Source organism: Centruroides vittatus, unplaced genomic scaffold (genome assembly GCF_030686945.1).
Source record: "Centruroides vittatus isolate TY-2023 unplaced genomic scaffold, ASM3068694v2 contig_620, whole genome shotgun sequence".
NCBI classification, from domain to species: Eukaryota; Metazoa; Arthropoda; class Arachnida; order Scorpiones; family Buthidae; genus Centruroides; species Centruroides vittatus.
Window position 1 is genome coordinate 2,055,870 of NW_027122381.1, and position 12,004 is coordinate 2,067,873.

General features: G+C 32.0%; 1 protein-coding gene across 2 annotated transcripts in view; it reads right to left on the minus strand.

The window, feature by feature from the left end:
• Window positions 1-2,712: 2,712 nt before the first annotated feature.
• LOC136979431 (folliculin-interacting protein 1-like) overlaps window positions 2,713-12,004 on the minus strand; it is a 39,001-nt gene continuing 29,709 nt past the window's right edge. The window contains exons 15-18 of one of the 2 annotated variants that reach the window (XM_067275412.1): window positions 6,936-7,101; window positions 4,279-4,340; window positions 4,009-4,150; window positions 2,713-3,679 (exon numbers count right to left, since the gene is read on the minus strand). In XM_067275412.1, coding sequence (XP_067131513.1) covers window positions 3,482-3,679; window positions 4,009-4,150; window positions 4,279-4,340; window positions 6,936-7,101 — 568 coding nt within the window. In that variant the 3' untranslated portion in view covers window positions 2,713-3,481. The other variant, XM_067275413.1, reaches the window with a different exon arrangement.

Below are 12,004 nucleotides of genomic sequence, written 5' to 3' on the forward strand. Positions count from 1 at the left end.
CGTATATGTTATTGACGAAATGCCATTGTATAAACTGTCGTATGCAGAGTCCAACAGTGGAGACATTAGCGAGGTTGAGGCCGAAGTTTTAAATGCGAAAGCGTGTACGTCGGACATTCGGCGCCGCTTTCCTGTAAGCCTAGAAGTTTGACAATGGTGTTTGGAATGTCGAGCATGACTCAACTAACTATCCAAACGTAATTGTCAAACTTCTACGCTTACAGGAACGCGGCACTGAACGTCCGATGTACTCGTTTTCGCGTTTAAAACTTCGGCCTCAAACCTCGCTATTCTATCTTGCCCTTTCGTGCAATATTAAATGCCACCACCGTCTGCAACGGCCACGATGCCACTCGAGGCATCGTGGCCGTTGCAATTGGGATATGACTGAACTATTGAGCATCTCAGTATCTGTGGGTTATCAAAGAGTATATGAGAGGCCCGTCGGGCCTCTCATATACTTAGCTTCTTCAAAGAAAAATGGTTCAAGGATAAATGTGACTGATCTATACCAAAACAACACAAAGGTTTTTGATGTTCGAAAGGAGAGACAGTTACAAGTATTTACTGATCCACCAAGGCGAAAAAGTGCGAAATTTGTCACTTTGCGGGATCTTCCCTGGACACGACACGACCTTCCTGCTAAAATGGAAGTGGCCTTTTCTTCCTCTCGACTCTCTACTTCGTAGGCACTAAGAGGGCCTTTTAAGCAAGCTCATTATTGGTTCAGCCAGACCCACAATGAGGCAACTGCATGGGAGAGATGGGGCCCGATACATCCAAACCACCACTCCAAAAAATTCTTGATTTTTTGATCCGTCCACCTTCGATCCCGGAGCTACTGCCATCTTAACAGCTCGCCATCTAGCCATCAAGCAAGAGGTCGGTCGGATTTCTCTGATGGTGGCAATCAACTACAGGCTGTGACCAATCTTGCAACAACTTCCTCAGTACCTTCCACACTACACCATAGAATATATCCAATTGTCGTGACGTTGCTAGTGCACTATTGGAGATGCAGCATTATTCGTTGACTGTTCAACAGCTAAGGTAATATTTTCAACTTGCAAAGAGAAGTTTCCGCCTCAATTGGTTGAATTTCCAGACGTTAAATTCCCTCAAATCGAGCGATCATTGTCCCGACTGCTGGGAATTTTTTCCAAGTCCAAAGAAAACAGATTCTTAGGAGTAGAGACAACTATGAGCCCCCCCTTGCTTTATCCTTAAATTATTTTTGTAAATTAACCTTTTAACTAAAAACTGGAATTTGTTAAATTATACAAATACACTTTGTGCATTTCTAGCAGTCACTCGATAATTCGAACAAACGTTTTCGGCTTGATTTACAGGCCTGCCTTGGGTTAAAAGCTTCTAAATACAAAGGAGTTAGGAATGATTGTTTCTTTTTGCGTAACTCCTTCATATTTAGAAGCTTCTAACCCGAGGCAAGCCTGTAAATCAAGCCAGAAACGTTTGTTCGAACTGTCCAGTGACTGCTAGAAATGCACGAAGTGTATTTGTATAAGTTTTGTAAATTCAAAATTTCTAAATAAAAAGTTAAAACTTTGATTTATTATGATTGGATATTTATTAAATTTGACTTTCTTTTTTTGACTAAGAATTTCAGAAATTTTTTTTTATCACCAAAACACTACCACCAATATGGAGACAATCTGGACAGTTTTTCTTCTACGTGTTAGAGCACATTTTATTGCTCAGTTCTATTAATATGATAACCAAACATATAAAAATATAATTGCTATATTTATAAACAGAGAATGAGATAAATTAAAATAATAATTCTCTAAGTAAAGCAAATAATTTCGCTCTTTAAGAAAGATCATCTCATTGATAGGTTTTTTCAATCATATGCCAATAGGCTTCAACTTCAAGAATTAAAAATTATTTTACTTTTAAGATTTTATTTTAAAAAAATTCTTTGTTATTTCTTAGGATCTTGTTTAATACTTTGATCCATTTGGATAATACAGCTATTTGGTTTCTAAGAATTTCCTAGGCATTATCCTTATTTTTCCCCAATCTATATTATCTGAAACATCAAGAAACAACCAGAAATGTAAGATGTCTGACAAACTATGCAATCTATATAAATTCTTATATAGGATTTTGAATTTTTCTCTTAATTTACAAAAAAGGCAACTTTTACTCCTAACTTACTACTAATGAGGTGGACCAGAAACCTCAAAAAACAAGGTTGACTCGACCCTTAGACTGTTTGTTCCTGTTGGTTGTGAAAGGAGAGGATGTGATGACTTATTGTTACTTCCAAACTGTGATTATTTTATATATAATTATTGTCCTTGCACATTTGATTAATTTTTGTATTAACTGAAATATTTTTAAAAACCTTTTACTCAGTGATCATTAAAACAAACTATGTTTGAAAAACATGTTTGTAATTCTGGTTTGTGTCAGTTAAAGAGAATCAAAACTGCTTACTATTAATCAAATTTTGATTTTCCAAGTTTAACTGTTTATTAATATTCTATACTATATAACTGTTAATTTCTATTAAAATAACTTTATCATTTTATAATAGTCAAATTAATGTATTTTAGTCTGGTATGTAATTGATAACGTATATCGATCCAGACGTATCGTATTGTGCCGCACGATTTGTAATCTACATAACCCGACGATGTAATTCGTTTTGATTCGAGTCAAAAAAAAAAAAAAAAAACTTCGGAGAAATGTGCTTGGTATGCAAATTTATTTTCAAATTGGTCTTTTTTTTCTTACAAATCAGTTTAAGTACACTGTTTATCTTTAGAAAATAAACATTGGTCTTTAGACCAAAGCTCTTAACAGAACTATAAATAAGGCAATATAAATAAATTAAAAAATCATTTGTCTTATTATATTTTAGATATAAAAAAATTTCATATATATATATATATACTGTATATATATTTTCTAAAGGCAGGCTCGGTTCGGGCGTAATCTGCTCTCGTACAATTAGTTTCCGAACGGAGATTCGATTTTTATTTACAAATTAAATGCTTCGAATTTCTCTCAAAGGAAATTTGAGCTAATTTAGGAACAATTAATGAGGTCGCTTTGGTTTTTTCACAATTTATCAAATAAAACTGATGTGAGAATGTTCAAAAATTCAAAAAAGTTGGCACCGGAATAATTTCATTTCATAGTCCAGACCAAATATTTTTGGAAGCAAATTAATCTACTGTTTAAATTTCTTACAAAACTATAAAATATACATACATACATACATATATATATATGTATATGTATACTTACAAATATATATATATATATATATATACATATATAAAATATTTAAATTATAAATCTTACACCAAAGGCACATTGGCATAATTATAAAATAGGAATGGCAAGAGATAAGAAGATTCTCCGGGGGAGCCCTCGCATTTTTCTAGTTTTGTACAAACAAAATAAATGTATGTAGTCATCTAGAATTAAATAATATTAAAAAATGCTTTCGTCATCTATTAAAGGCAGCGAGTTGAGGAGTGTGCGTCGTTCCCACTGCCACCAGCAGATTGACGTCGCTCAGATTGAGACCCAGAAGAGCGGTCGCTCTGTTCAGACCCGTTCGCGACGGTTCTCCGCTTAAATATTCGGCCAAAAATCGGCTCCTGAAGTAGAGTTCTTGAAGTCTGTCCTCCAAATGCATCATACACTAAAACAAATAATAGAGTCCTTTCAAAAACTAAACATAAATATCTGTTAAAGCATTAACAAAAAGGAATGGATACAAATTAGAATTAAGATTTGAAAGAAATAGAACAAGATTCATTTATTCTTATTTAATGCTTCAAATCCCTTCTGAAGTATTAATCCTAAGAAGTTACAAGAATGAGGTTCTCTGCTCAAGTAACCTTTCTCAGATTAATGCTGCCAAGAGGCAAGTCAAAATATAGTTTCACACTTAAAAATAAATTTTTAAAATAATTTTTGGAAGTAAAAGAAAAATTTATATATATATAAAGAAAAAAAAATTACAATTACCAATTCAGGTGGCATGTTAAATTTATGCATCTGAAGAATGGATTCGCAGACATCTGCTACAAGAGAAGACATTCCTACTTGAATGGCCGGGGAACCTTCACAATCTCCATTTGATCTGTTAGTTGAAATAAGTTTCACCTTCCTAGTAAGAAAAAAAATATAGCTTGTCATCAAATTAAGCACCATAAAAAAATATATCTTGTAGAAAACAATCAAACATTTATATGAGTTTGTAATTAAATAAATTAATTTATTATAATTGCAACAAACCATTTATCAGTATCTGCAATAATTCCTACTGCTTCAGTTATTGGCTCACCAAGAACAGGAAACTGAAAAAAAGAAAAAATTTAATTTTGTAAAGTCACATTAGATATATTTCAATCATTTCTTTAAACTTTTGCAAAGAAATTCACAATTCAAACATGTTCTCTTTTATAATGGTTATCTGTAAAGACAATTGGTGAGATATCATTTTCAATTTTAGAAATATGCAATGCATTAAATTCTGCAGGACAAACACACAGTTTATATGCAGAAGATTGCACACGTGTCCATGTATTAATTAATTACTATTTTTTTTTTACGTGCCTTTATTGTTCCGAGAAAACACGCAGTCTTTTCGGCATAATATTATTTAATAATTAACAAAAAACAAGTAACTTTTGACAATATGTCGTCTTTGTCGAGGATATACTAAAAGTTCCGTTTTCGAACACAAATTAAATACGTTTGCTTTTCGACGATTTTGAATCTTGTGATTTTATATAATGCGTATAAATTTTACATTTGATGCCAGAAATGTGTATATATTTATGTAAGATAAAATAAAATAAAAAACAAAAATGAAAAAGTTATAGTTAATTTATTTAATTTACCTGTTTATAAAACAAAACCCAGGTAACTCTAATGTGAACCTATTGACAATATCATTCATATGAAGAGTTTCCCAAATGAATAATACCTTTTTGTCCTTATATTGGTTTAATATAATTCATTATATCAACCCATTGGTGTTCATAACTTAGATCTAAGGTTAGTTTTGCAATCTCAGTAGTGTATCTTAAAAGTGATATTGACTTGGTGCTCTATTCACTACTCCCAAGCATTCTCATGGTAGCTTTTTATCTATGTATAATTGCTGGTGCTCTGTTATATTTTGAGAGAGTTCTGTGTGCGCCTGATCTCAAATATAGCAAAACTATTCTTATCATTTCATAGGAGTCTACATAGTAAATATTAATGGTGTGATACTCATCACACCATTGTTTCTTAAAAATACTAAGATATAATAAAACAAACAAAAGACTAAAACCTGTATATAGATATTTTTGCATTTGCTAGCCCAAGCTGTAACCAGGAATAACTCTCTTAAAGCTTTACAATTAAAATAGTTAAATTTGGTAACTGTATAATCTATTTTCTGGATTTATACACTAAGCAAATACATTTTAGTTCCTCCTTAATTGGTGTAAGATATAACTATCTTGGATGCTAGAAAGAAGTCACCAGGATAATTTATGGTGGTTAAATCAAACTTGTGTTGTACACTTATGGTAATGCCACTGGTCCTCTTAGGTAAACACAGACCTAATAAGGGAATCACTCTCTGCTGGTCTTCTTACTCTATAAAAAAGTTAATGGTTGGATAAATTGGCTATTAGTAGTTGTGCAAAACCCATAAAATTTTTGTGACCCATTCCAGGTAACCAGCACATCATCTACATATTTTAACTATAATATCAGATAGCCAAACTTAGAGTTAAATAGAGTATCTAACCCAAGTTTCCTACCCTGCAAATAATATGTATATAGGAGCCAGTGGTACAACCAGAGGGGGTCAAAGGGTCTTAGTATCCTCAAAGTAAAAAAGGAAAAAAAAAAATTAAATTTTTCAAAATTTTCCTAATTAAAATTCACTTTTTATTTATATCATGCCATGCCTTTATTTCTATATTACTTATGAATTAGTGGTCACATAAGGTAGAAATTTTATTGAATTCACATAATAAGTTTTTTATCCATTCAATTTAGCTCCCAAGATTAAATCTTGAGTATGTCAGTAAAGGAGTTACTAGTAAGCTTGCAGCCAAAGTTTTCAATACAAAAACAAACGTTGGACGTTCGGCGCAAATTTCCCGTAAGACAAGAAGTTTGACAATGGCATTTGGAACATCAGTGGAATCATCCTCAATGTTCCAAACACCATTTTCAAACTTCTAGGCTTACAGGAAGGCGGTGCTAAACATCCGACATTCACATTTTCATGTGAAAACATCAGCTGCAACCTTGCTACTAAGAGAATGCTTGGGAGCAGGCTAATAGAACACTGAGAGATATCACTCATGAAGATACTACTACTGAAATTTCTAGGTAAATTTTAGATTTTAATAATGAGCCCTGATGGAATGATATAACAGTATTATATCAATGAAGGGATCAAAGGGTATTATTCACCTTCATGTATAACAAACCACAAGTGCAATATTATGTGGATATAGAATAAAGATAATAATAAAATAAAGATAGCAAATAATACACATTATTACATAGTAACAACCACATACGACGTAGCCATTAACCACAGACGTGATGTGAGACTAAGCGGAAGGAATGTCTTAACAGGCGATTGTGAAAACATCTGTCTATATTAAAATCTAGTTTGTGCTGGAAATTAAAAGATTTTTGAGTAAATCTGACTTCAAATCATTAATGTGAATGAAAAAGGCAAAAAATAAATTTTGTGTGGAGAATGAAAGAGAGTGTAAAGATAACTTTTAAATAGAATGCATATGTACTATAATCAGTCTATTTTATACAATTATATGATATAAAATAAACAACATAATATATATAATGCAGAAAATTTATCTAATAAATTAGTATGTAGATGATTTTAATTATGCATAAAATAATTCTCAACTAACCTCAATTGCAGTTAGTAAGTCATCTCTAATTTCCTCTTCTTTCACATCACCTTTTATGCCTTGGAGACAAAAATCGGTCATGTAATGATTGGAAGTGCTCGCTAACAAAGACCAACCGTAACCACGATACAAACTAGGTCCGGTTTGTACTTCTTTTACCTGAAATCTATTGCAGAAAGCAAAATGATCAGCAGTTCTAATGCATTTTAAAACAAAATATTAAAATTTAAAATGTTTATAAAATAAATACAATAAATTAGATAATATAACATAACAGCAATAATGTATTTTATTTTATATATATAAAATATAATAAAGGGTAAAGCTCTCACATAATTCTTATATGCAATATATGACTTTTACAGTGACAAGGCTTGGCCACCTTGGTATATAGCAATAGTCACAATATAGCAGTTAATATGACTAAAAGTATATACCACAGTCTTTGAAAAAATCTAATCATTTGTTTGTTAGAAATTGAAACAGTTGTTCAAATAAATAAAACAAATAAGCACAGCTTAAATAAAGAAAAATCATACTCAATACAAATGGAAGAAGAAAGCAATAAGACATTCCCCACACACAGTGTCAGATTGGAACCTTTCTATCCCTAGCAAGATGCTAGGTACCCACTTGGACAGCTGGCTGGGTAGACCAGAAGATTCTGAGAAAGTGCAGTACAGACATTCTGGTAGAAAATTATTTTCTTCACAACTGTCTTCCTATCAATAGACCATTACAAGTCACTCATATATAATGAAAGGCTAAAAAATTTATTATAAACATAATAATTATAATTATTCTAATTTTTTACAGTTGTTATCTTGAAATTTTCAATAATTTTATATTTGCAATTAAATTTAAAAATTATAAATAAAATGGGAATATAATAAATCAAATGCATTTAGAAATATATTTCTAAATGTGTTATAACAAAAAATTTCATATATTACTACATAAGTTATTGTTTATATAAACAATAACTTATTCTTCTCTATATCTAAATTACATTACACACTTTCAAAGTTTAGACATATAGATTCTTATAAATATCTATGAGGTATTCAAGAACATATCTAATATTTCCCAACAGTTCATAAATACACACGACACACCGTTAACACTCCACCGAGAGCACTTAAAAGATAATGATGTGAAAGTGGGAAAGCGTCCAATTATTTTTAATCCCTGGAATCGTTCCCACATACTTATAAGAAGAGAGAGAATGCAAGGTTACAGAACTAGATGGATCAGATATCACAGCACACACTGGCATTCATCAAAGTAAAAAAAAAACAACAAAACACCACACTATTCTACAACAGCAAACATCACTTCAGTCAAATCATTCACTTTCACAATCACTGGATGACAAACAGTTCTAAACTGTTTCAAAAAACCATTTCAATTTATTTTATTAACATAAACTTGAGCCCTTCAAAAGAATTTATAAATATTCATATGAAATTAAAATTTGCTTAATAGTTTTTTACACCTTTTTAAAACTTGAGTATGTTAAAAAGTTTCTTACATAAGCATTGAGTCTATTCTCCTCTACACATGCAAACAATTATAAAATTTCCTTTTATCCTCTTCTCCATCAAATGCTTATGCAATGTTTAATGTCTCAGAAATAGAAATAATTATTGAATTAAAGATGAAATTTTCAAGATAATTAACATCTGACACACAGTACTGATTATTAGTAATTTACATCAGAGTAAAATAGCATATCAATTTATCTTTTCAACATTTCTAGATAAATTATGTGAAATGAAAAAAAGATCAATATATGTATATATAGAAATGTACATTTATACAGAAACCTAATTTGAATCCATAGATGGCAACACAGCTTGACATTGATATACGTAAATACACACAGGTAAATCCTGATATTCGTCTTTGGTATTTGCAGTTAAAAAGTTGTAATCGTCCGCACGATTGTTCACAAAATGTTTGCATATCTGAATTGCTTTTACAATATTTCGATACAATATAGTACCCGAAAAAAGATATTCTCTGTTATCTTGAATTTTTACGTTTCAGATACATATCAAACGATCAATAATAATAATTTAAATAAATTATAGAGATGGCACCTCTACCTCCAGCAGCAAATTACTTAGTATTAATTATAAAAACAGCAGATTTATAGCACAAGTATTTAAGGCTATCATTTGACCATGTATGTATGTATGTATGTATATATATATATAGGGCTTTAGGTTTAATATATTTTTACATTTTACTTTTCCATCTGATATGTATATATAACAAGCAATTATTTATTGTGACATTGTCACAATGCCAGGCTGCAATTTTTCAATCATATTTTTAATTTATTTTATTTAAAATATATGCTCTCCACCTCAAATTAGTAGTGGAGTACATCATACTTTTGGTTTAACAATAGAGTTGTAGCAGTCATCTATTAACTGCTTTTGAAGAAAAAGTTTTGAATTGATATCGGGGTCACGAATTGAATTGGTCACATTGAATTGAACCGGAAGTCACGCCGGTTTGCATCAGAAGTTTGTGTATAGTTAATCGAGGCCTCCCACCGCTAAGGTTTCCATATCCGGTCTCGTCTTTCTAACTCCATTCTCGAGATTAAGGAAAGACAGACGGACAGACGGGTGGATGACAGTAGGAACTTATAGTTCTACAATTTTTTCAAACTGCAGCCCAACAAGGGCAATTATAGGAATAGTGTCAAATTTGATCACCTAAGTTTTTTTTTGCAAATCTCCATGTTTTGAGATTTCCTGAAGCAAAAAGTCAAAAAATGGCAGGAATAATTCCATCAATATATATACATACATATATCCATGGAATAGATGTACAGTGGGTGATCAGTTAAAGAACAGTCCAGACTGCAAGCAAATCGGACTTTCACGAAAGATTTTTATGTTTGGATAACAAACACCCGACAGAACAAACACAAGAAGCAACACTGCATTTAAGATTTGTAAAACTATATTTTAATGGCATCTATACATGATTTATGGAATAAGACTTTCACAGTTACATACATAATCTTTCTTGCATTAGTTAATTTCTATTCTTTGAATTTTTGTAAGTGTTTTTCTGAACTTTTTATTTCAAAAACTGATATTATTATGAGGCATAAAAACAGCAGCATGTCAAGAACTACGTTCACTATAGAAACTAAGCAAGAGATAATAGCCAAGGTAGAGAGTGGGCAGATGTCTGATACTGTAGGCAGATGACTTCAACAGGTCTATAGTAGATACAATCTTAGCTAAGAATGATATAATCAAAAAGACTCAAGCAGATAAAGGAGTAACTAAGCAATCTGACTGCATCTGAGAAACAAAGATGTGCCATCCGTGAAAAAGTAAACAGATTGCTTTTAGTTTGTTATTACATGTAAATAAACATAGTAAAGAAGTATATAATTTTTATTTTTTTATTTTTTGGGGTCTCCAGAACAAATTAATCAAATTCCCACAAAAATCTATGGTAAATCGATAATTGATTAATGAACAATTCAGATAGCGAATATCGTCTTGGAATGGATTATGTTCGTTAACCAATCACCCACTGTATATATATGCATGTTGGCATTATTTCATTTAATATCTCAATGTGGTGAACAAACAAAATTTGGCACGGAAACTTGTGTATAAGGAGAAACATTGATTAAATTTTAGCAGTGAAAGGTCAAGAAAGTGGGTAGATAGAGGGGGGGTCTTGTGTTATATCTCAAGAGGAGAAGGACTTACTGAGGATTTTATTTGTTATTAACATTTACACATTTTTATAAAACTTATCCCTACCCTCAAAATTAAGCTTTTTGCCATTTCATAGCAATTAAAATTATAAAAACTTTTTTATACCAAATTTATATAACAGCTGGCACAACACACAATTATATTATTAATCAAAATAAATAACAAAGTTACTATTTTTTTTTTAAACTAAAAACTAGGAAAGTTACAGAACTCTTTTTGCTAAACTTTTTGACATAACCAAGCAAAGTACAGTAACTACTAAAGTTCAGTTTCAGTTGCAGTATTGAGGAAACTTCACTTTGGTGGACACTAAACAATAATCTAAAATATTGATCATCCCTGAAGAAAATTAATCTTAATTGTATCAAACTGAAGTTTCTCCACTACAGCAACAATGCCTTTTGCCAAATCATATATGACAAACGTTTATACCACAAATCTTCAACACAAACCTAATAACCAATGCAAGTCTAATTAATTTTCTACGGCGAACGTTTTCGGACTCCACTCTGGGTCCATTCTCAAACCTAAATTCTCTTCCAATCGGTGTTTGACAAATCGAATACTCCCAATCGCGTGCCATTCGAAAATTCAAAATTGTTCCATTAGCTTCTGTAGAACCTTTACCCGAAAAAATGCTTTCCAAGTTCACTTTATAAAATCTTAAAAAACTTAAACAGCTCAAACCCTTCAATAAAAAGACCAGCAGCATCTTTCCTTTCCTTTACACCGTCTACGCTTTTTGCAGTAGGGCCTGCCATGCTAGCGATAACTTCACCTCGTTCTTTGCATTTATCGGCTGGGATGATTGGAAGGCCTTATAAATTTCCATTTGCTCTAACCATCGAATTTGATCAGCATGCTTAGTGGTAGCCAGTAGTTTCGCGGCCTTGAAGCCCGGGATGATTTCCGGATCCGATGCATAAACCGTCAATGAGGTGGTAGTTCTCCCACGTACAATGTCCTTCTGGTGCTCTTTCCATCTTACTTCCACCGCTCTTTTGGTGGATCCAATGTACACCAATTCTCTATTGCATCTATTATTCGTTAGTGGGATAGCGTATACCCCAGGAAGTTTGTCCCTATTTGGTCTATCCTTATCATTCTGTAGTAGTTGAAGCATACACGGGCATCGCCTGTACGCTATGTCAAACCCTTGTCTTTTCGCAATTTTTCTATGTAAAGGTGCTAAGATTGGGTTGTACGAAAGGGGTACGATATTTTTCGCTGCTTTCTCATTATTCCCATTATCCGGTGGATCAGGACTGCTGCCATTTACATAATTCCTTTCTAGTTGCTGTATCAATCTGC